The 25,645-nt window shown below is 33.5% G+C and overlaps 3 protein-coding genes and 1 long non-coding RNA gene across 9 annotated transcripts; 2 read left to right on the forward strand and 2 right to left on the reverse strand.

Moving 5' to 3' along the window:
* On the forward strand, positions 1-3,471 carry LOC141486339 (uncharacterized). The gene is made up of 3 exons (XR_012467787.1): positions 1-197; positions 1,105-2,211; positions 3,039-3,471. It is a non-coding gene; the product is annotated as an uncharacterized lncRNA (long non-coding RNA).
* LOC111506806 (E3 ubiquitin-protein ligase CHFR) lies at positions 615-9,069 on the reverse strand. Its single transcript, XM_074184113.1, has 9 exons — positions 8,887-9,069; positions 8,417-8,527; positions 8,080-8,362; positions 6,840-6,950; positions 6,089-6,264; positions 5,142-5,333; positions 4,916-5,030; positions 1,952-2,054; positions 615-922 (listed from the first exon to the last, which is right to left on the reverse strand). The coding sequence occupies exons 1-9, from the start codon at positions 8,950-8,952 to the stop codon at positions 814-816; spliced, it is 1,266 nt and encodes a 421-aa protein (XP_074040214.1). The 5' UTR covers positions 8,953-9,069; the 3' UTR covers positions 615-813.
* On the forward strand, positions 6,259-25,632 carry LOC111506787 (uncharacterized). 6 transcript variants are annotated; one of them, XR_012467782.1, is made up of 6 exons: positions 6,259-6,897; positions 10,232-10,292; positions 11,568-11,777; positions 11,834-12,388; positions 12,518-22,026; positions 25,253-25,442. XR_012467782.1 is itself a non-coding variant. In XM_074184115.1 (2 exons), the coding sequence occupies exons 1-2, from the start codon at positions 21,919-21,921 to the stop codon at positions 25,553-25,555; spliced, it is 411 nt and encodes a 136-aa protein (XP_074040216.1). In that variant the 5' UTR covers positions 21,874-21,918; the 3' UTR covers positions 25,556-25,632. The 6 variants fall into 6 exon arrangements, 1 of the variants encoding a protein (XP_074040216.1); XR_012467784.1 differs by having other exon boundaries at positions 11,568-11,769; XR_012467783.1 differs by lacking the exon at positions 11,568-11,777 and having other exon boundaries at positions 10,232-10,296; positions 11,817-12,388.
* LOC111506786 (uncharacterized) lies at positions 10,172-14,474 on the reverse strand. Its single transcript, XM_023161990.2, has 5 exons — positions 13,829-14,474; positions 11,825-12,102; positions 11,422-11,490; positions 10,746-10,835; positions 10,172-10,273 (listed from the first exon to the last, which is right to left on the reverse strand). The coding sequence occupies exons 1-5, from the start codon at positions 14,472-14,474 to the stop codon at positions 10,214-10,216; spliced, it is 1,143 nt and encodes a 380-aa protein (XP_023017758.2). The 3' UTR covers positions 10,172-10,213.
* Positions 25,633-25,645: the final 13 nt, after the last annotated feature.

Raw genomic sequence — 25,645 nt, forward strand, 5'->3', positions numbered from 1 at the left:
TGAAGAAAAATGAAAATTAAAATAGTCCTCTTCTTGTTTTGCTTCCATTCGGTGCAATGTGCCAGGATTTTGTAAAAGCGTGGCGAGAAACTGCTCTTTCCCGACGGCAATCCAAATTGATTTGAAGATGGAAATGAGTTCTATATTCATTTCGAAACATTTCACTGAAAAAATTATCAACGATCACCCAGTATCAAGTGAGATATTTGCCAAAAATCTGTAAAAAATTATACTTTTTTCAATTTTTCTCACAGCATCCCAAATTCATTTGGGACCACCCATATTTTCTGTTAGTCATTTGTAAGATTTCAATAAAAAAACATCAACGATCATCATTACACAATGAAAAAGGAAACTATTTATTCATTTGATCTTATTGTATGTATTGAAAATGCAAGATTTTGATCTTCGGCCAACTTTTGTTAGCAAAAACGTTACAAATTTTGTCTTAACAATTCAATACAATCTTGTTTTTCAGTGGATATTTAATATTATTACTAATAATGTTTATTGTCATTAGATCCAAGATGATATTGATATGGTCCAATATACATGATGTATACAAATAAACGAATAAATCTAAACACATAACAAATGGAATAAAAATGAAAATATTTTGAAAGATGATGTATTTTACAAAAATATAAAAGTAAATAATACTATTCACAGATGACACTGAAATGTACAGAAATATAAATAGTCTGATGATTACTTCCGATTCTGACAAAATTTCATGACAGAGATTTTCGTCTATCACACTATAACTCTAGAGGTATTCACATTTTGCTATAATTACACATAGAAACAAACTTGTTATCTAAAAGGACATCCATTAGCCCAGTGTCCTCTCCTTCCACAGCTATAACAGTGTCCATATCCACCATAATAAGCCCCTGGGTAACCAGTCGTATTTTCTTCATACCTTCGAATAAAATCCAAGCATCAAAAAAAATATCAACAACTTTCAGTTCGAGAGATTAATAAAAAAAAATTTATTGTTATATTGATAAATTGACAATCGCTATGTAATTTTGAGACAAATTTAATCATGAAAAAAAAACAATACATTAATTTGACCTTGTTGATTATGGAATCTTGTTGCAGGAGCTGAAACATTATGAAGTTGGGCACATAAGTACTAGGTGGTTTGAATCGTACTTATTGCATCGAATCAATTTGTGAAACTTTCAACAGATTCCAATGTGAGAGAAATCAAAGCAGGTGTCCCTCAAGGATCCACCCTAGGACCCATCTTGTTTTTATTGAATTTTAATGATATCACCCAACTGGACATAACTGCTAGCATCACATTATTTGCAGACACCACTTTGCTGTGGCAGGGATAAGATCCTTCAAAACTAGCTCAAGATGCCACCGAAGATATGGAAAAGATAAAGAGCTGGTGCGACTCTAACAAGCTTTCTTTAAACTTCAATAAAACCCATCTCGTTACCATCAAATGTGAACTCCCACAGCTTAGTTTGAATAACAAATTGTCCTCTAAATTCTCATGACTTCAGATAGATAATAAACTTTAATTCGAGTATCATACTATAAAGCTAAATAAAAAACTCGCATCTGGCTTTTTTGTTATAAAGTCAGTTTCAAGAAAACTAGGTAAAATCTTTGCAAGATCTTATTACTTTGGCCTTTGTAGCTTTTGAGATATGGCACTGCCTTCTGGGGAGTACACAGCAAAAGCATGCTGTCAGGTATGTGTGCAGGGCAAAGTTCCAAGAACATAAATTATTCACTGTTTTCAATACTATTTCAAGTATTTGAAAATATACAATCCATTTGAAGAAATTTTGTAATTACTTATACCGAAGAAATGTTTGAGACATGAAATCACTTGAGAAGTGAAGTGATTGTGTTGATTGAAATCATTTAGATTATTTCAATTATACTGCTTAACCGACTCAATTTGAACAGAAATGAATAATGAACTTACCAGTTATCTTCATCATATTCTTCACTCCAATCTGCTTCAGAAGTTAGATCACTGTCGGAGTCATCTGAGGATAACTCTATTACACTCAGGTTATTCGGTCTTCCTACAAGAAAAAGAAAAAATAATGATACCTAAGATACATTGGTTTGAAATTGGTAAAAATACAACATTTGTATCAATATCAATGTGGTACCGTTTTGGGGAGCGTGCAGTCCAACTTTATTCAAAACTCTATTAATTTTACAGAAAAGGGCAATATGGTAGAGTAGAGTAGAGTTTATTCTCTTGTGTGACAATTAAAAAAATTGTATACAGTCGTCAAAAAAATAGTAAAAGGAAAATTTTGTACTTGCAGAAACAAATTTTAAGCTATTTAAAATGTAATATATATATATATATATATATATATATATATATATATATATTTAATCTTAGTTTTTATTTCTCTTAGGTTTAATTTTAATATGGATTTAATCATAAGTATTTATGTACACCTTTATAAAAACATATTTGTATATTGGGTGCTGCCCGTTAGTTGAATAAATGAATAAATAAATAAATAAATATATATATATATATATATATATATATATTACAATGTAGGTTTTCACGGATGGTAGAATATGATGTGTTGTTTTTCCGGGTGTTCATCCGTTGTGTCTTGATAATGCCATCTCAGATGGCATTATCAAGACGAGTTATTGCTTCGCTTCGAGAGGTGTTACACCTCTCGCTTCGAGAGGTGTTACACCTCTCGAAGCGAAGCAGTAACTCGTCTTGATAATGCCATCTGAGATGATGGCGAAACGTCGACTATCGAATAGTACACAACGGATGAACACCCGGAAAAACAACACATCATATATATATATATATATATATATATATATATATATATATATATATATATATATATATATATATATATATATACAAAAATAACCTATGTAAAATAGTAGGAGAAACTTAGTTATAATACATTACTGTTACTTAGTCATGTTCCATTAAAGAAGTGTATGAACTCTTCACTTTTATAAAACACATTTTCTTTAAGAAAACTTTTTACCCTTTTAGCAAATTTAACTAGGTATATAGGAAACCTTAAACCAAGAGACTCCTGTAGAACCTTCTTCAAAAAACATAATATTCTAACGGTAACTGCATTATTTATACTGGAATCTGTGTGTTTAAAAAAATAAGTATATATTAAATTTTGTTGCATTCTCTTCACATTACAACACCCGAAACTGCAGACACACTCTGAAACTCACTGTGCCAACTAAAAACATTACCAGAGACTCCATATTTTACAACGGTGGAAAAATTTACAATCATTTGCCTATGGACAAAGGATCTGCCAATATAAATGACTTTCAATTCAGGAAGTTAGTCAAACAATTTCTATCTGATAGACCCTATTATACTTTGGATGAATATTTTAACGATAGCTTTTAACTGACTTATGCATATTTTTTATCCTTACTTATTAAGGAGCTCTTAAGTTGTTACTTTTTATGACTACTGTTCATAACTGTTCATAAACTTGACTTTTACTTTTGTTTGAAGGTGATTGACAATGTTTCGTGATGAATGTCACTAGTTCGGACTTCCATTGTCTATTATATAAAATGATTTGAAATCCCTGAAACAAGTAAAAAAGAATAATTAAAAAAGAATAGTTGAAAATAACAATTATATTAAGCAACAATAAACCTGAAATGAAATGATAGTAAAATAACCTACAAGTAAAAATATAATAATTGAATAAATAAAAATTAAAGGAATGCGAAAAGAAAATAATAAAAATAAAAAAGTGTAGAGATTCCAAGTCACGTTAGTTCACGACGTTTCGATTGTTGGTATCTACAATCGTCTTCGGGTGATGACTGGACTGATTCCTCCGAGAGATGACTATTTTATAGGTCGTTGAAATACTTTCACTTTCTCTACTTTCCATTTTCCGCTTCACTGATTCCGTGAGAGATGACCGATTTGGCGGGAGTTGGTCATTTCTCGTTTGATGAAGGGTTTCCATATGTTTCGTATATCTACGCTGGCCTGGCTGAATATTGGTGAATATTGGCTATATTGGTGAAACTAAGAGGCCATTGAATATTCGCATTGCCGAGCACAAGAAGCACACACAGCGAGGAGAAACCAGCAAATCAGGAATAGCAGACCATGTTTGGACCCATCAACACAACATCGAGTGGTCCCAAGCTGAGATCTTGCACAGAGAGGAACATTGGTTCAGGAGAAAATTTAAGGAAGCCGCATACATGTTGTCCAACAACGTATTCAGCCAGGCCAGCGTAGATATACGAAACATATGGAAACCCATCATCAAACGAGAAATGACCAACTCCCGCCAAATCGGTCATCTCTCACGGAATCAGTGAAGCAGAAAATGGAAAGTAGAGAAAGTGAAAGTATTTCAACGACCTATAAAATAGTCATCTCTCGGAGGAATCAGTCCAGTCATCACCCGAAGACGATTGTAGATACCAACAATCGAAACGTCGTGAACTAACGTGACTTGGAATCTCTACACTTTTTTATTTTTATTATTTTCTTTTCGCATTCCTTTAATTTTTATTTATTCAATTATTATATTTTTACTTGTAGGTTATTTTACTATCATTTCATTTCAGGTTTATTGTTGCTTAATATAATTGTTATTTTCAACTATTCTTTTTTAATTATTCTTTTTTACTTGTTTCAGGGATTTCAAATCATTTTATATAATAGACAATGGAAGTCCGAACTAGTGAAATTCTTGACTTTTACTCTTTTATATATACATATCTTTTATATCCTCCATTTTAACATAGTTTGTACCCATGCACTCACAGTCATGTTCTATGTAGATTTGTTTCTCAAGATTTCACCTGTATAAATAGTTGTCATTTCGTCTGTTAGACACAAACAACCAAAGTTGTGAAACATTTCTTACTGTAAATTTACCTCTATTTGGGATTTCTTTTTCTTTATGTTTTGATTGTGGTTCTACACATTTTTTCCTTTCTTCCAATAACTCCTTTCTATGTTGTTTGACTTCTTCTGAGGAATTTTGTATCTCCTACAATGAAAAAAAAAAGAATTTATCAGAACAAAATCCACGTGGTTATTAATAGGTGCTTTGATTAGTCATATTTGTTAATCATTCCTGGATTTATGAAAATATTTTTACCATTTCTATAATATTGTCCAGTACTAACGTTGGGGAAATTGATGTTATTTTCGATCTACAGATTGGACAGATGTCCTTCTTTTTCCTCCAAGCTTCAATACAAAATTTGCAAAAAGTGTGTGAACAGTTCAATGTTACTGCTTTGACAAACATTTCAGAACATATGGAACACTGCATTTCATCATGGAATTTCTGAAAAAAAAATATCTATGAGATTCTAATTCAGGAGACGGAAAATTTTTAAATAATGAAAGTTATCTCATTACAGTGCAACATAATTTTTATAAATGATTTGAATATAGGTTCGTTCCAACCAGCGTCAGAAACAGTTTCTGACAGTCACGATTCTGCGCAGTAATGTGATTGCGTTCCAACGTGAGTTTCCAACCATTAGTGAACTATCAGTTCTCTGTTCCATCCAAGATTCAAACCTGTTCGAAATCTATCAGAATGGTTTGAGGATTATCTTCTAACCATTAATCTGACGCATGCGTATTCCGCATTACTGTTTCTGTTCATGCAACTTGCAAACTACATAACCTGCAAAAATTGTTATAAAATAAATTATGTATTCGCTGGCGCAGGAAAAATTAGGAATTCTTTAAGTGAACCTAAAATATGAACATCTTTAATTACACAAATTGATTATTGCGGTGACCTACTTACCTACCAGTTCCATGTTGATTAGTAAATAGAATAGAGACATAAAATACTGCAACCTTCTTTTACTCTCCAAAAATACACTTGATTAGATTTATTTTTAAAGGTTAGGTTAAAATTCCATGCCAAATTTCAGTTGAACTATCAACTGTTCCAATCAGAAATTTCAAATTAATCAGAAACCAATATTTAACAGACATGCACCTTGACAACGATTTACAAACTGTTGGAAATCTGTTGGTGACTCAAGGTTGGAAAGAACCTTATATAACACCAAAATCACTTACTTCCCTACTGTCTGTTTCTGGTCCACCTTTACTTTTAGCATCATTAGATTTTTCATTTTTTGTACATTCTTGAGATGATTGATTTGATGTTTCAGCTTCGACATCGTTGGGTTCTTTGGTTTTTGCTGTACATTCTTCAGGAGTCCGGTTGGATGGACCGGCTATTTCTGTTTCTTCTATAAAAATGAATAAAAAAGTTGAAGACATAAGAAATACCAGCAAATTATAGCAATTCATTTGCAAAATCTGGTTTGAAAGCTCCAAGTAATGCCTTGTTCTTCACTGAAAGTCAGTGTTTCAATTCTAGTCATATATTGCAATGAAAAATTACTGTAAATCTGAGTAAGTACCTTAATGTTAACATACTTCTGATGAAATATATTTTTGAAACATAGAATTAATATGAAAAGAGATCCAGGGAATGAGGATACTAATTTGAATAATTTCATACTGTTATGGATTTTGTGTAGATAAGTGACACTTATTACACAACAAATATACAACTCACTACAACAGTTTCATTTTAATTTCAACAATATTTACTTATTCAATTTCTATAACTGATTGGTGAAAAGCAGATTAGATTAGATTAGGTCACAAAATTTGTAATATAGTCTCACTTAACTACTAAATATAAGTGATCTGGAAAGGAGTTATCAAAAACTGGGAGAGTTGGACTTAGGCAAAAGGCATGCACTGGCAAATAATTGATAGATGAAGAAGTGATAAAGACCAATGAGTTCAAACTTACCGTTCATAGAATTGCAACCACTCTCGTTCGTTAAATCAACAATACTGGTATTTATCTGGTAAGGTGCAGGATTTATCAATTTCCGTTTTTTTCCATATAGTAATCCATGATCTGTAAATTCAAAACAAGATCTATTCAGTCACAGCTGATAACGATCATAAAAGTTATTTGGTACTTCTTAATTGGTTAGAACAAAATTAAATTCTAGATACAAAAAACACACATATAAAATTGTTCCTTCTATTTCAAGATCTAACATTCTTCCGAAACTATTTGAAGATCGATTGTTTCGAAAAACATAGAGAAAGGGATTTATCGCTCATTTAATGACAATTCCTTTTTGAGGTGATATGAACCAAGATACACTAACTACTCCTAATCATTTTGCTACCCGCAACAATTGCCCATACTGAAACTCCCATTACCTTCTAAAAATCTCACCAGAGACTCAATATTCTATATTGCTGGCAAGATGTTCAATCACTTATTGATATTGGGATGGTAAACTTGAATGAACGTCAGTTCAGAAAAACTGTAAAAATCATTGATGTGTTTCGAAAAGTGAAATTGTGGAGCTAGGAATTAGTTTTCATCTCCTAGAGACGCCAACTTGGTTGGTGAAATTCACAACGAGAAGTGCTTGTTTTTAGATTTTTTTCTTGTCCAAAGTGAATCTGAGTAAAATGTGTCGACTGGGGTGTTGTCTATTAACTATAGTTGTTATTAATTCTAAATAGATTTCAATAACCTATGTTAAACTGACATGCTGCAAATTTTTGTAATATACATATATCTATGCCACAAGGATCGTACCCTATTGCTATTTTATAATTTCTATCATTCTCATACTTTGAATGTATTACATACTCTCTAGTTTTACTTTTTTTTCATTCCCAAATGAGGCACATGAAAACATAACTTTTGAAATTTGAGTTACAGATATTGATCTATTACTACATGAATCCATCTTAAGTACAACTTCCTATTATTTATTTTCAAAATCAACCTCCTATAAAAAATAATTTTCAAAATAATTCAGTTTGAGAGGATATTATTGACATCTTGTTTGAAGAAAATAAATATTTCAAAATATTCATCTCTCCCAACTACCTAAACCTTTGGTTCTGGTAAATACCTGCCGGAAAACAACTACTTCCCCGGCCAACACCACACTGGATATTGAATTATAGTAGCCTCTTCAGTTGAAATTTAGTCATCACTTCATTCACAACTACTATACCTGCATGAGGAGGACCATTTGTAGATACAGGAATACTTCTATATGCTGGTACAGTTTTATATGACTGAACAGTTGACTGAGGATTCGGAATTTCTTCGACTTTATCCAAAAGAGAATCAGCTATTCTGCAAAGTTGTTCATCTGATATATCTCCAGTTGGTGCAGAATGGTAGAAAATATACTTTTCATTTTGTCTATCCAAGTCGATAATGTCACTATCTTTTAAAGGAGGACTATCCTTAGACTTTATCACTGTACCATTTATACACGTTCCATTTGTGCTCTGAAAAATGTGTATGTTAAACTACTGATCATTCAATGAGATGGATATACCTACAGTGTCTCTCAAAATCCAACTGTTATTAACTTTTTCAAGACTGCAATGGTTTCTTGAAATGCTTTGAATAGGGATCACATAATTACAACTCAATGACCTTCCCAAAGTGAACTGAAAAGAGATTCCAATACATTCGGCGAAGTTATTTGATTTGAAAAATATGATATAATTTAAAATATATATATATATATATATATATATATATATATATATATATATATATATATATATATATATATATATATATATATATATATATATATATATAACCTATTCTAAAAACACTTTGTGATATTTCCTCGGGCGTCACAGTACGATATTGTCGCGGTTTTGTAAACTATCAAGTGGAAGTATTTTTTGAATATCTTATTTGATTTTGGAATTTTCAAAATGAGAATTGTTTATTTAGTATAAAAAAGATATTTATGTTTTTGAGGGAAACTATTAAAAAAAACTTGATTTTAACCTACTGGACTTGAGTTTATTTCGACAACCAAACCGTTATCACTTCTTTTTAGCTTAGGATTTCCAGCCATTCCTCTTAGTTTCTCTTCGTTTCACTAGAATTAGGAATTATCAACCACTTTAAGAATACCAATTTCTCTCTCTCATTGTTTATAAAGATAATCGAAATATTCTTATTCTTCTTATTATATGATCGTTACTTCCTTACTCAGGCGCCTTTGACCATAATTTGAATTAATTTAACCAAAACATACGTATAGCTGATCTCGATTGATTTTACCAGAACCACGACTGTTTTACATATTGTCATTTTCAAGCCAACCGTTGATGGTTGGTGTTTTTTGGCACTAATCCTATTCCAGATTGTTCTTAGTTCACAGTAAAAATCACAGTTTAATTTGTCCGGAGATAGATGATTTCTTCTCAAATTTGAATTGTCCAATTTTGGGAAATACCCGTTTTAAGGAACCGATGTGGCAGGTATAGATAAATCCTTAATAGCTAATTTGCACAGATCAGAAAAAGTACTTTTGTGTGTTTTCCAAAACTCAATTGTATTACTTTTTTGTGAATACCTGGTCTGGCATGAACAATTGGTGTATTATCGATGTCTTTTGAGTAATTCTATTGCGCATTGCGAGTATTATCAAAATGATTATCACTCCTTGTCAATAGTAGCATTTCGACATACTGTCATCCCAAAAGCCAAGAATAAGAAGAAGTATTCTGTTACTAATCAACACTGTTTGTTTTCGCATAGAATATTTCTGGGGGAAAACCACCAACAATCGATAACTGTCGAAGTCGGATTGAGATATTGAGCATGATGAACTCGATTTGTTGGATATGTTCGTAGTATATACTATGATATGTTATACCATAATCACTCGACAAATAATTTCCGATAACACGTCAGTTCTCTTCGTATCATCGATGCAAATCTTATTTCTTTTTTATATTCAACATATAATAATAAATAAACAATTAATATAAGCCAAAGCTCAAATTATTTCTATTATAGTTAGTGCCCATTTAATGTTGTTTTGTGAACGTTATGAAAGGAATTAGTGAATTAAAATGTTACCCGTCAATATTTTATTAGACAGACTTGTTCTTTTTCCCCGTGTGAAATATTTTGTTGAAAACTTTTGACCTGCGACAGTCTCAATAAAGAAATAATGAAGAGATCCAATAAATTGAAAGGGGTATATTTTTTAGGAGTGATTAGTTTTTGGGTAAGAAAGGTGTTCCCGATGGCATAACATTAATGAATGAAAAAAATCGTGGAAATCCAGACTAGAAATTATAATTGGATCATACATCTTGATTGATTTATTTAACAACTTTCAGCTGGATCAGAAGAACAACGTATGTTGCAATTGTGGCGAAAGCCTGAAAAATAAAAAAACAGGTAAGTGATGAAATATTTTGTGAAAAACAAGGATAAATAAGATATTGAAGTGTAAAAAACAAGAATTCTGCCGGACTTGAATATTCGGATGAGTGAAAAGGGAAAATAATATCACAAATTATGAATAAAAAAAAACAATGAATCATATCATACTATAAATTAAACTTTCCCGCTGTGTCAGTAGGCATACATATGTTTTGCATAAAAAAATATTATATTGTGACACGGTAAGGAAAGAAGGGGGAAGAAGAATGGAAAGCCACCTTATTCCAGATTTGCCCCCCTGTGACCTTTTATTTTTGCCAAAAATCATCTTATTTTTGAAAATACCTTGTATATTTCCTTTTTCAAATCTACGACTTTGACACCTATCAATTATACCTGGAGAACCATTTTGGGAACTCATCCACACCTGAATTTTTTCATGAATTCCGTTTAGATTTGTTTTCTTACCATTTGAATCATTCTGAAGTCCACCGAAAATAGACCACACACAGTGAACTCCAAATTTCTGTTCATTTCGTGAAGAGCAAATATTTCTAGCTGAAAAAAAAAATACATTTGATTAATATAAGTTATGAATGTGTAACTGATCGCTGTCTGTACATTTGTCTGTAATGTGGTAAGCTTCACTTACTATTTGTCTGATTCATTTAAATCTGTTCATGAATAAAAAAGTGATGTTAAAATGAAGAATCTCGTTAATCATTTGTTGAAAAGGAAATACTATAAAAACCCGTTTAATTAATTTGGCTGAAACTAACTCGGACTGTCGGAAGACAGTCCGAGTTAAGTAATGACATAAAAGGCCGATTTTTTATGTTTCCTAGAAGTAATATTAAAATTGTAACCGATTGTTCATTCAAAATCTACATGTTTTACCAGATTTAATCATGTATATCTAACAAGTTTAGTCATTACCATACATTATATAAAAATTCATTGTAGAAGAGTTTGAAGTACTAGTAACTGATGAAGCTACCGTGCAGTGAAAAGCGTTTTGAATAAAATTTATTAGGAAAATAAGTTTGCTAGGTTGCAAGGTAGTTTGCTAGGTCGCTAGGGTTTAGTGGTGTTGAGAATGTATGTAATGTGTGTATACATTATAAAAAAAATTAAACAACATTACCGCTGCTTTCACTGATTGGTCTTGAGTCCTATGGAGCAGATTGTGAATAGTTCTTTTCATGTTTGCAACCTGAAAAAATATTGTGGTTTATTGTGCATTGCGTGCAGAATAATTTCAGACGTTGCCACATGTATTATGTGTTTTAGAAAGCTTGACTCAAGTAAATACGGGGCCTAAAATTAACATTTAAGCTGAGCTTAATTTTCGAGCTTAGTAAAGCCTGACTTTGCATGATATATGGAGAATACGGACATCAACCTGAATTGAACGTCCATCGAATATATGCAAGTAGAACCATTGGTAGAACGAATGTACACTGGATATCTATTGAGTTTCCGCGTGTTAACTGTAAATAGGTATGTAGAGTAGAATTTCAAATTGCAATTATTTTATAGGTACTCACTTGTTTAAGAATACAGTGGTAGAGGAGAGCAATTATAACTAAGGAACCTAAACGGAATATAGTCCAATGTAAGATCGCAAAAACTTGTGCAGCAACTTTCCAGCTAAAGTGAACTCTCATGAGGAATGTGTAGTAAAACTGAATCACTGCCGATGAAACTGCATGTGTGAAGAGCAGCAACGTGGGTATTCCGAAGATGTCGTTGATGTCGAGGCATATTGAACAAAGCTTATTGTGAATGGCGTGAATCGTTTCAATATATTCTACATGTTTTTCAACTGAAACAAAAAAAAAATAAGACGTAGATTTGCAAAGCTGGTATTCACCGGCGCAGCGTTGTTCTTCAGGATTTCAGTATTGTAGTAAAGAGATTCTAATGAGTTATGGGTTCGTATTACTGAGGTCAATTTCTCAACTTATCGAGGAGATTATAATGCCACGAAGCTATACGATATTCGTTGCTGAACTGAACTACTGGATTGAGATTGATGTGAAAGTTATGACGACAACGCCGGAGAGACTAATGCCCGTATTCGCCGTATACTAGAGAGCGAAGCTTAAGGGGTAAGCTCGCTTAACGCTTCAGTTTTGTAGCATCGTATCAACAAATGCCTTTAAGTTCGCTTAAATGTAAGCGGACAATATCGGTGGCTTATGTAGGTATACATCATAACCTCACTTATTATTCTTTAGTTTTGGAAATAATGCAAGTGTTTTGCTGGAAGTAGGAGTGGTAGAAAGTAAACGGACCTGTGAAATTAAAATCAGTTGTTGCAGAATGATGGAATTAGATGATGAAATCATGCTGGAAGTCGATATGGCATCTCACACATCATTGATTTTGGTTTTCCACTCGAATTTTTAGGAGGCCCAACTATTTCGAGGAGATGGATGATGGTAACAACACTATTTGTGCTTGAGCTCATAGAAAATGCTTTAGAATTAGAAAACGATTTGTAAAAAAAACATTCAATTGTTTTTACTATTTTTTTTATTACAATCACATAAGATATAACTGACCAGATGTAAAACAGCAAATTTATAAGTGGTTTTATAGTAGTATTATTGTTCAGCAGAGCTTGCCATCGGCCGAGATACTGATAGTCCTGAATAGAACATTTCTCTCTGTACTCTTGTGGTCAGTTAGATCTTATTTTGCAATACAGGGGGCTATGATCGAATTGCAAAAACTTTCTTCGTAGAGTTTGGAACTCTTACTTTTTCATTTATTTCGCTAGTAATAGCGATATGAAAATTATTCACTGGTAAGTATGTTTTTTTGTCAGATTCTGATACTTTTCGACAACAAGGTAAAACTAAACCATCAAAACCCCAATTTTTACTAAATTCACCTAACATTCTGTTCTCATAATTTCAGAATTGACGCGTAAACCGTAATTATCCCCGAAAAGATACAACGTTGTCAAGTTATTTTGGCTCTTAGCTAAGCTACGTTTATTGTTCTTTGGTGCATACCGCAAACATTTAAGCGTGGCTTGAGTTTTAAGCGGGCTTACGCAAGCTTCGCTATACAATGAAAACGGTGAATAAGGGCATCACCAACGAACTGGACATGCTAAAGAACTGATATTGTGAACATATATTCAAGATGATTGTAACAACATAAAAAAATCGCTAATCGAATTCACGTAGCCCGCGAAATTTGAACATTCATCTAAGTTTTTGAATAGTCCACGTATATTTTGACATTGCTTTTAAATTTGAAATGAAATAAAATTTGATTTATGATCCAGCCCTATATAATATCTAAGATCTGAAAGACAAATGAACTAGAATTATTATTGCTATTGAACCTTAAATTGGTTCCTGACGCTGTGATTTACTTATGAAGCGCAAAAGTTACCGCCTGAACAAATTAAATATTTCAAAGCCCTCAGAAGTCATTGTACTATTGAAAGTGAAGCAGGGGTTTTACATTTTTACAATCGATGACGAACATTTTTAAAATAGGGACTATCATACATACATATTTTCATTACTCACCAATTACACGTCCATTTCCTCTCATTTTCAGGCCTTGAAATAATGAATTCAAGAGGCGAAATCTTCTCAAAGGTACATACATAATAACACAAAACTCTACCTTGAAAATGTCACACAAAATGGCATTCCAAAATGTACTCACGCAATAATATAAGGCATCATTATAGAATACCTTGAACTCGTATATCACTCGAAAAATTGAATCCACAACAAAAAACGTTATAACAAATATGGAAAATTTGAATATTGGCCTTGAATCTATTCGCTCTCCAACGATTTCTGCCAATTCTTCATCGATTTCTTCCAATTTTGTGAAAACCCCTGCGGTTTTCTTGACATTCAAAAGGTGCATGAATATGATGACATTTACGATAATCAACTCAAAGTAGAGAACGAAGGAAAAACTGTAGGTGTAAGCCATCACATTTCCAAAATCATCGATGAAAGAATGTTCGAAACAAAAAGGCAAACAAGTAGTCAGACTGAAGAGAATGCTGTAGACGATGGCCCACAAATCGGGGATGTAAACTCTCCTTTGGTAGTCGAACTTATACTGGCAGTGAGCAAAAATTTTCGTGAAAATATAAACGGGTCTCAAGGAATGGTGCAGTTCCATCTTGCCTATTGAAAGACTGACGGATGACATGTTTCATTTGGTATATTGGAAACATCAGTCGAATCCGTTGTTTCATCCATATTTGATTGTTTGATTTGAAACGTTAAGTGTATTAGCTTTTATTGATTTTGTTTTGACCTAGTAAAAGATGTCGGTGAATCGATTAAGTTCACTGCGTTCTACCTATATACATATACTCGTAACATCACTTGCAACATTGATAATCTTATACAAACTTTCATGGGAAGTGTTCAAGTGGCTTGGCACATTTGATTCCACCAAGAGCTGTACATATCAGAAATACGCGACGGACTGTGGCTGAGGTTGACTGTCGTTTTGAGGTTCAACTCCGTACACCTCGAACTTCAATGTTTAAGAACTCTTTCATTTGGAGAACTGCGTTTATGTGGAATAAACTTCCTGAGAACGGTTTCCCAAATGATTTTAATCTCCAGCTATTCAAATCCAACATGAACTGCTACTTTCGCACAGGCACCGCTCTTGTAGGATTTTCCTGTAGTGCTTGTGTTTTACCCTTAAAAAAACAATAGTCCATTTGCCATTTTCAAGTATCATCAGGTACTTCATTCGGGTCAGAATCTTTGTTGATATCCGCTATTCCTAACTCCTTGGTCGAACAATTCTCTACTTTGTCTATTTCTAATTTACATTCGATGTGAGCCATGACAAATCCGATACGATTTCAACATACTCTCCTTTAAACTCTACACACTTTTCCCAGCGATGTTCCCATCCCTGTAACCCGTCGAAATGGAATTCGGCGTTGTTCTCTGCAAAATAATTGATCAAGAAGGTGATTGTCTCTTCATTTGACGAAAATCTCTGTCCTCCGAGCGCAATTTTCAGATGATGAAACAAAAAAAAGTCGCTTGGGGCTAGATCTGATGAGTAAGGCGGATGGTCAAGAAGTTCAAACCGTAGTTCGTGGATTTTCGCCATTGCAACCGTTGAAGTGTGAGACGGTGCGTTGTCTTGGTGAAACACAATTTTATTTTTCTGCAAATGTGGCCATTTTTCCGCAAGTTCAGCCTTCAAATAATGATGCATAGTATTCTCCTGCAACAATTTTTCCTTTTTGAAGATAATCGATTATAATAACCACATGACGACCCCAAAAAGCAGTCGTCATCACTTTCCCAGCCAAAAAACAGTTTTTGCTTTTTTTGGAGCTGGTTTCTCCTTTGCAGTCCATTGTTTGTTTCGAGATGGATATCGAGCTTACGACTCCAACTGACCTCCATGTAAATTTAGATCAGGAGAAAGTCTACAGAGGAGATGCACGAGCTTACGACTCCAACTGACCTCAAGAGCTTCTCAACTCTCCAACTTCTGATCCAATAACTGAACCTAAAAAAAAGTTTGGTGGTGCAGCCAGGAAACGACTGAGTCGTATCCTCAAGAGCGGGGTACGGAGTACCTTATGAAACCGCCTTGCACCAAATTCTTGAGCGGTGTACGCAGAATCTGTCTCAGGTGGAGGAACAAACCTCCCATATGAGCAGGTTAGCAAACGTTTGCGCTCAAGTGATAATTCACCAAAACCAGAGGCGAAAAAGTACCTTTGCACCTTTACGATCTGACTAGCTCATTAACGATGAAACAGCAGAGCATATTGTTTGTGCCTGCCCCGCTGGCAGCCGAATAGGTCATTTTAATTAGTAAACACGCCCCTTTTACCCCCAGGGTGGTAAAATTATTTTTTTATCACTGTTTCTCCATGTCCTTAAATTTCTGTTGGGTGATTTTATATTAAGTATCAGAATTGTACCCGTGCGGAGCAGGGGCGGGTCGCTAGTTGAAAATAAATTAAAAAAGATTTCAAACCCAAATTTGTCTTTACGTTTTACAAAATACAAATCGAGTCGATTTTCTCTGGCAACAATTACAAATAGAACAAATAAAATATTATTTGAATAGTGTTTGTCGCCATGGTCGCGACATGATGTGTGAGTTGAAATGATCCTAAAGGTGGTATCTAATTTGAGACTCATTAAAATTCACCATCCGTTGAATTAATCATTTGTTTTTATCACTGAAAATATGACATTGAAAAATACAGTCATCGTTATTTATGAATTCATTCATAACTTCATCCAAATTAAAAGTTGTTTTTTTCCATTTCTGTATTGGCCAATTTACAGTATCAATATTTTTATAGAAACGGAAACATCTATTTTCGATCTAATATATGGATGTACGTAGCCTTTTTCATTTCCGCTTCCACTTATTTCAGCTAGATATTATGGTACACAGCGATAATTTACAAATTGGGTGATTTACACAAATAATGTTAAAACACCAAGTATCATAAGATAATTACGTGATTCCGAGGTATAACGACGACTCATTGATAATTGTAAACAACGCAATATAAAGAAATATTGGCAAAACAATTACTTAACTTTGAATTATGGCTTCCACGCAATGGAATGATTACTCTCATGAAATAATGTTTTTTCTCTTCCTTGAATATTGGCAACGGTTTTTTGGAGAAATATCACAATTAAAAAAGGCAATCTCTTCTAAACATATTCCCTTGTCCATTTATTGTTTGCCTATCATTGAAAATTTTCCAACCGATAGTCTTCAACTGACTTTAAGATTATTCTTCTGAATGAATAGATGAGAAAATTCTCGAAGTCTTATAAGGCTGAAGAGAAAAGTAGATCTGGTTTTTAAAATGGCTGCCAGAGAATGTTGCCCTGTATATTATATTAGAACAGATAAATATTAGAGATTGTGTTGCACCCAAAAACAATCAAAATAATCTGAAACTGATTTTTTGAAGTGGAGAAAATTTCGATACCAAACAGTCAGCCTTTCCGATTCAATGGGAAAATTACCCAAATGGTAATTTTTATCTTGAAAGTGCATTCGATACCAAATAAATAGAGACATTTTTTTCTGATTGATTCGGCCGTTACTTGATGAAGATTCATAGTCATTTCATAAACTACACATTACGATTTGATCTCCACAAGTTTGTGGATTTCATAAACATTTCATTTCTTTCGATAATGACAATATACAACGCTTGATTTGTTATTTTCAAAGGAATGATATACGATGATATTTCTAAGGCCTTTTACTGTGTTTGGCATGAGGGTTTGCTGGCCCTGCAAGTAGCGATGGATATTTCACGAACACTTTCACCATCAACCCTGGTGTTCCCCAGGGATCCATATTATCTCTTACCCTCTTTTTATCGTATATCAACAACTTGAAAAAACAAGAATCTAATATACTGTTTTGCTGACGATAGCTTTCTGCTTCGATAAGGTTGTTGGGGGTTAAAATGGATAGAGAGAGAGATATACATTTATTATCTGAAAGATTGAACAATCTTGTAGATAAACAAATTAGGGCTTAAAATCTAAGATTTATACAACTAAAATAACTCACAGAGTGAGATTGTTAATTGAAAACAGTTTTTTTGTGAAATTGTCATATGATAAATAAAAGTTAAAATATAGCAGTTAGTTGGGAATGTATATAATAATAAAAAAAAACGATGAATGAGGCAATAAAAAACACACTCCTCAAAACTCTAGACGATCCTCAAAAAACTCTTCAAGCGAGTAATATCCTTTCCTTGCTAGGATAACCTTCAAGTCCCTCCTGAATTTCGCTTGATTCACACTATTAGTCAGGGTAGCTGGCAGCTTATTATATATTTTTATTCCCGTGAACGCAATAGAATCTTTAACTAGGGTGGATGTTGGAATGGGCAACTTGAGATGATGTGCTTGTCTAGTACAGTGACTTTTTTCATTTTGGAAGGAACTTTTATTTTTATGTACCAGATAAGACGTTTCTAGAATTAATAAGGAAAATACAGTTAAAATTTCGTTTTTTATGAAAAGGGGTCTGCACGGTTCATTCCATTTCTTACCGCACACATTTCTGATTGCTCGTTTTTGCAATACAAACACCGAGTTCTTAAGCTGTTTGCAGCATACACCCTAGAATGATATTCCATACCTCAAATGAGAGTCAATCATGGAATAATAAGCATTTTTAGCTGCGTGGTAACCTAGCTCATGTGAGATTATTCTTAACGCATAGCAACCAGAGGAGAGTTATTGTTGTTTAGTGCTTTTACATGTTCCTCAAATCTTAGCTCCTGATCGATGTTTATGCCTAAGAATTTTGTGTAGTTTTTGTTGACAATAGCATCGTTTCCCAGCCTCAATTCCGGTAGAGAGCATTTAAAAGTCAGGATGTTTGTTTTTTTCAAATTCAAAGACAGAAGATTTGCTCCAAACCAATTTTTTATTTGCTCGAGATCACTAGAAATAGAGTTATGAAGATCTCTCTCGTTTTTGTTGTGCCATAATACTGTGGTGTCATCTGCGAAAAGCGTGAAAGAGCCAGCTATGTTAAGGCTGGTCAAGTCATTTATGTATATCAGGAATAGTTATGGCCCCAAGACTGAGCCTTGGGGTACTCCTGTACCAATATGTCTTGGCACAATCATGTCACTGGAATTGCAAAGGCTGCTTCTCAAAAACTTGGAATACTGTTCCGAACCAGAAAACGGTACTCGCCTCAGCAACTTTTGATGCTTTATTAAGCTCAGATCAGACCTTCTTTGGATTATTGTTCTTATGCATGGAGCTCCTCTTGAAGCTGCTGGATTCCATCCAGGAAAGATCCATCTGCCTGACTTGCAACCTCGATAGTCTGGAACATCGACGAAAGGTTGGAGATTTGTCTCTCTTTTATAGATACTCTCACGGGAAGTGTTTAAGTGGTTTTTCACATTTAATTCCACCAAGAGCGGTACATATCAGAAATACGCGACTGACTGTGGCTGCTCATCGTTTTGAGAGTCATCTCAGTACACTTCGAACTTCACTGTTCAAGAACTCTTTCATTTGGAGAACTGCGTGTATGTTGAATGAACTTCCTGAGAACGTTTTTCCAAATAAATTTCATCTCTAGCGATTCAAACGTGAATCACTACTTACGTACAGGCACCGCTCTTACAGCGCCTTAAAGAGTTTTCTGTAGGATTCTGTTTTGTCCTTAAAAAATATAGGTAGGTCGATAGCCGGGCGGTTCGACGTGGGTGCTTTGTTCACTCTCTCAATCGACCTATGTCTGAGTCAGCGGTTCAAGCCACAGGCTGGTGTTTTGCTATACTGTAAATCAGATATATATGGACACACAATAATAATAATAATGATAGCATTTATTACCCAACAGTTAAAAACCATTTACAGGGTTAACTAAGTATGTTAAAAAAATTATATCGATCCTTAAAATTACAAAAGTTACAATTTGAGAAAATGAATGAATATTATAATATATTAGGAATCACACGTTAAAAGGTAAGACCTCGTTAGTCCTCAGCTCGCACAAGTTTCTCAACTTCTGAGAGTTGTCGTTCGTATGGGGGCGGCAGCTGATTAACGGAAAAACAGATTTTAAACAGATTTTTTTTTTTTAAATAGAAAAAAAACTACCAGAAAATTAAAAATTCTCCATGAAATACTGAGATGCAGTATCAACAATATATTCTAAGGAATCATAATTGATATCACACAAATTTAAAATGAAATTGAAATTATTGCAAATGCTAAAGATAGGTGACTTGAGATACAAATTAGTTCTGGCCAGTCGGCCGTAAAAAGTTTTTGTACTTCTAGTTTTGAAATGAGGCACACAGAAAGTTATAAAAGATAACACCTCCATAGCATCCACATTGTTGTGCAGTAATTCAAACAGAAAAACTATTCCAGCAAGTTTTCTGCGTACTTCAAGACTTTCAATATTGAATGTAAGAGATTCATATGGAATACCTCTATCAGGATAGATATCATAAGATTTGAAGTAAATAAACTTCAGGAAACGACGTTGAAATTTTTCAATTAATGTATTATAGCAATTGTAGAATGGAGACCATAGAACAGAGCCATATTCTAATTTTGACCTTACGTAGACTACATAGAGTCAATAGAGCAGATATGTTTGAAAAAGAACTACAATTGCGAACTATGAAGCCATAAACTCTCAAAGCTTCACTTACTTTCGATCTAATATGGTTGGAAAAAGACAAATTTTGATCAAAATATACATCAAGATCTTTAATTGAGTTACTTCGTGACCGTGAAATGGTATCTACTCGATGACTGATATTTTTCCACTATAAGACACTACTTTACATTTGGATGCATTGAGATATAGTTTGTTTACTTCACACCAAGTCTGTATATTTTCTAACTGTCGTTGCAATTTATTACAGTCTTCAACAGTTTTGACAGGTAACTATATTTTCAAATCATCTGCTATGGACATAATTACTGAGGTCATTAATAAATAATAAGAAAAGAAGTGGCCCGAGATTCGACCCCTGAGGTACTCCAGATGACGGATTGTAATAAAAAGAATCATAGCCGTTATAAGATACAAACTATTCGCGTTGAAGTAAGTAGAATTTAATGAAAAGTACTGCTGAATTATGGAAACCAAATTGGTGGAGTTTTTGTAGAAGGATCATGTGATCAAGTCGATCAAATGCTTTAGCAAAATCAGTATATATTACATCAACTTGACCACGATTATCTAAGACATCACTTATATTTTGAGTCAATACAATCAAATTTGTTATGGTGGATCTGTTTGACACAAATCCATGTTGTTGCGGAGATATGCTATTACGAACTGAGGAATGTACGCGGTTGTAGATGACAATTTCGAGAAGTTTTGCAAAGTTTGATAGGATTGAGATAGGACGATAACTCCGAATGAGGCTTTGATAAATTCTAACCTTTCTATTTGCTGTGATCGTAGTTCACCTAATATTTTAAAAGTCTGGTGTACACAAATTATTTATTTTCACCAAGGTGTCCAGCTAAAATTCTTTGAACTTCTCAATGAAATTGAGTAACTTTAGTAAAGTAAGTAACTTTATTGCAGGATCTACAAATCTTTATAGATGGCTTATTTTGAACTTGATTACTTTCTTTATTTTTTATATGAAGATGGAAAACTAGAAAGCCAAAGAGCTTTTTTCCAGGACTTCCGGTCTGATACACAGTTTTGCAAATAAACTTTTATATTTTCAAAAGTTAATATTTATAGCAAGGATCACTATAATGCTGATTCGTCTTGTGGGGGTCAAATGCTATTAAAATGCACAGATGGCTAAAACTGATGATGCCAACTTAGCGAAAGGCACGTCGAAGAACAGTAGGTACTTTAGTTCTTGGGTGAGAAAACTGTTTCCATCAGATTTACTGCTAAGCCTTAAATGGACGATTTTTTCAGTTTCTTTAACGAGATATATTTGTAGTGATCGATAATACTTCTTGAGTGGTCGTTGTTATTGAAAACGCCAAATTATACAAACTTGCCAAAATATTATTTCAGTTTTAACTCTCTAAACTAAACCACTGTGTAAAATATCTCATTATAATGGGGCACCTATATAAAGTGATGAGAAAAACTGATGTGCAGATTGAGCATTCTGCAATCACCCGTGCCAGTAAAAATGTCGACAACGAGGATATTTACTGTTTTTCTTATTGTGGTGGTTACTCTCATTTCGGATATTTATGTAAGTAAATTTCAATTATGCCATTTACCTAGTAGGCGTGAACATTTAATAATGACATTAACTGAAATCATCACGATGAAAAATAACTTATCTCAAAAATTTTGGAATCATGAAATAGTTTATGGAATAAATGAAATAGAAGAAAATTGCATAAACGCATTTTTTGAATTTCCGTTCGTGTACATTGTAAAAGAGTTCATTCATCATGGAAATGATATACCACTTTAATTGATAGATAATTAAAAAAGTGGATCAGCATGACTTCATCGAAAATAGGTAGGTAATTATCATTCTTATCATTATTAATTATGAATTATTTCCTTTATGTGAATTCAAGCACAACCGTACTGTTATCAATAGTACTACTACAATACCTCAAAGTTTCATCGATACATTTCCATTTTTAACGAAAACTTTGTTATTCAGCAAAACCACGAGTGGTTTATGTCGAGTGATATTCCTGAAGATGATTCAGCTGAGAATATTTTAGGAAATCATCTTCAGAATAGCTGAGTCGTCTCAGTAGAGTTAGAGTTTAGTTTCTAGTGACTGTCATAACCATAATATCAAATTAAACCTGTGAAGCATAAATTAAACCTGTGAATCAACGTAGAAGCATTTATTCATCACATATCTCTGTAAAAAGGCATTATCAACTCTGCTTCTCAAAACGAATACAGAAACAGATTACAATTGGAATTCGATTTAAGATTATAACAAAGAATAATATATACCCAACTTTCACTAATTTAGTTGAAAAAAAGCGTCACCAATCTTATATACAGGCCGTTTTTTTAGCTGATACCACTATTGCTATCTCGTTAACGGTAGGTCGTACAAGGACGGTTAAATGGAACAAAAGTTACCTTTTTAGGGATGCAACACAATGGTATTTTCAGATCCATAAAATCATCAACGGTTTGTGAGATATTTGCAAAAAACTGAAAACGACAGATTTTATTTTTTTTGCTCTACCGCCTCCATTTTCAATAATATCAAATATTGATGATGTGGTTTCGGGAAGAAACGCCGAGAAATACATATGTTGTAATGTCAACGAATTTGTAATTATAATGACTACGAAAATGTATAAAAAATATACAGGTCCGTATTTAAAAAATATATATTTATGATGGAATTCAATGAACGAAACGTTGCATTGAAAAATAAGTTCACACAGATTATAAAGCACATGAAATGAAGCAAAAAGTTTTCTTGTCATTTTTTGATATTATTGAAAATGGAGGCGGTAGAGCAAAAAATAAAATCTTTTGCAAATATCTTATAAACCGTTGATGATTTTATAGATCTGAAAATACCAGTGTGTTGCATCCCTAAACTTTTGTTCCATTTAACCGTCCTAGTAGGATCTACCGGTTCCGAGATAGCAATGGTGGTATATGCTAAAAAATACGGCCTATATATATATATTGATTGAAGCAACTAATTTTCCTTTATTTTGAGTATTTCAATATTAAATTCTACAAAGAGGATTTGAAGCTTTATATCTTCTATTAATTATCTGCGAGCGCTTTCGACAGTTGGTAGTACTGTCATCATCTGGCACTCCTCAAAAACTTTTGTTTATATATATATATATATATATATATATATATATATATATATATATATATATATATATATATATTTGACGGCTTTTTGTGAGTACTCTTGTGAAAGTGGTTGAAAATGTTTTGGTGAATGTTACAAGTTCGCACTTCCATTGTTTGAAAATATATTAACATATTTGAAATCTATGAAAGAACAAATGAAATAAAAATGAATGAAATGTTGAAAATATCAAAAATGATCTGAACAAAATTTCTGGTTGAGTTTTTTAAAAAATAAATGTCAAAGAAATAGAATGAAAAATAAAATAGACAAAAATGAAGAGCACAGAATCCGTATGAGGAGAATCTTTTATTGATGCCACAGATGATCAGTCGTAAACTAGTGTTGTGGACTATTAATCAAAAGTCGAGAAAATACAATGTAAAACTAGCGAGACTAGAATCTCGGATTGCAGAGGAATTTTCCAGGCATATGCCCCTTCACTTAGTTCATGGATCAGTTCAGAAAATTAGCTTGAATAATAATAATTGTAATTTATTGAACAAAATTACAATTTTGCTCAAAACTGGCTATCGACCGAAGTCCTTCCGCCCATGTAACAAAATTGCTTTGAAATAACATAGCTTATTTTACAATATTAAAAAATATATGGGTATAAAAATGGAACAAATAAAACAATTTCATTCATAAAGTTGTTATAATTTTCCTCACAGTGTTCCTGTTGGGTGTCGATGTCGTACTCTTGCATGGGGGTTTCTTGTCACAGCATACTTTCTAATGATACTACTATTGACCATCGTCTTCAGTTCAATCGGAATGGAGCCCAGCGCCCCTACCCTTTCAGCTGATTATTGTCGAAGAAGGACAAATGGGTTCATGACTGAGGGGATGGCGGTATGAAATCCTCAGACATTAGTACCGCCCTTCACGGGGGTACCCCTACTTGGCTGGGGTGGATGAAAAAGCTATTCGTCTGTTAACGGGGGACATGAGGGCCTCATTTGACAGAGTGTCGGGGCCTTCTATATCCGGAGGGGTCGTCTACAGCATCCCTAACGCTTTCTGTTGATATCTACATTGTCGTCTTTTCTAGCATACTTCTGAGTGAGTGACGGTAGTCTTCACTCGATAGGGATAATACCAGCGAGTTGGTAGAGCAGAGGGTTTGAAAGGTTATTGGGATGCATTAATCTTGTTATTTTCTTTATAGCCGTTGTTTAAGATACTTTGTTTTCAAGGCCCTTTGTTTGATATTCAGAAACAGTGGGTGCGAGTATTCAATAAGTGAACGACAGATTAGTTTATATATTCGGCTTGCTGTTGATATGTTTGCACCTGCTCACGGGTTTGTCAAACTTGTGAAATGTGCGGCTCTTGCAATCACTTTCTTTTTTTTTTTCTTGTTGACGTGGCTGTTGAAATTTAGTCTGAAATCAAGAGTAACACCTAAGTAATTAACTGTCGATTTTGCATGTGAGATATGTTGGAAAACGTTGATTGTTGGAATGAGCTTAATTCTTTCATAAAACAATTTATCGATTCGCACCTTAACCAATGCTAGTGGCGTTCATTTGTAGGTTCCTTAAATATACAAGTTTTTTCGAAAAATTTCTAGATTTTTGTTCTAAAATTTTTCACCTTTAATCTCTTTCAGTGTGCACCTCCCAATTCATCTAATATCACCGTCAAAGACTTTTGCATAAAGGAAACCAAAATAGCAAAGGAGAAAGTTGATGAAATTGAAAAAAATCCTGATGCTGGTACAGATGACGAGGAGGTTCTCTGTTATACCCACTGTGTAATGGTTACTTTGGGGGTAATTGATGAAGATGGCGCTATTGCTGTGGAAAAATTCAAAAAATTCTTCGATGGTTTTGACATGGAGTGTGTGAAGAAGATCCCAAAAATTGAAAATTGCACAGATTTGAGTGCTTTAGACGATTGCGAGGAAGAATAGCACTTTCTTCTTCACTGAATATGATAAAAGTGTTTTGTGTCACATTCAATGTCGTAATAAATTTCTTGAGATAATAACTTGTGGTTTTTA

Source organism: Leptinotarsa decemlineata, unplaced genomic scaffold, assembly GCF_025532065.1.
Source record: "Leptinotarsa decemlineata unplaced genomic scaffold, Ldec_3_MD MMD2_tig00026354_RagTag_RagTag, whole genome shotgun sequence".
NCBI lineage: Eukaryota > Metazoa > Arthropoda > Insecta > Coleoptera > Chrysomelidae > Leptinotarsa > Leptinotarsa decemlineata.

Excerpts from the sequence above, each read along its gene's own strand:
- LOC111506787 (XM_074184115.1), top strand. The coding sequence starts at position 21,919 with ATGTGCAGATTGAGCATTCTGCAATCACCCGTGCCAGTAAAAATGTCG. Across the intron at positions 22,027-25,252 it reads CTCTCATTTCGGATATTTAT|TGTGCACCTCCCAATTCATC; the intron begins GTAAGTAAATTT and ends AATCTCTTTCAG.
- LOC111506806 (XM_074184113.1), bottom strand. The coding sequence starts at position 8,952 with ATGGCTGGAAATCCTAAGCTAAAAAGAAGTGATAACGGTTTGGTTGTC. Across the intron at positions 6,951-8,079 it reads AAATGGTCCTCCTCATGCAG|ATCATGGATTACTATATGGA; the intron begins GTATAGTAGTTG and ends TTGAATTTACAG. Across the intron at positions 5,031-5,141 it reads TGGACAATATTATAGAAATG|GAGATACAAAATTCCTCAGA; the intron begins GTAAAAATATTT and ends TTTTCATTGTAG.
- LOC111506786 (XM_023161990.2), bottom strand. The coding sequence starts at position 14,474 with ATGTCATCCGTCAGTCTTTCAATAGGCAAGATGGAACTGCACCATTCC. Across the intron at positions 12,103-13,828 it reads AGGAAATGGACGTGTAATTG|TTGAAAAACATGTAGAATAT; the intron begins GTGAGTAATGAA and ends TTTTTGTTTCAG. Across the intron at positions 10,836-11,421 it reads ACCAATCAGTGAAAGCAGCG|CTAGAAATATTTGCTCTTCA; the intron begins GTAATGTTGTTT and ends TTTTTTTTTCAG.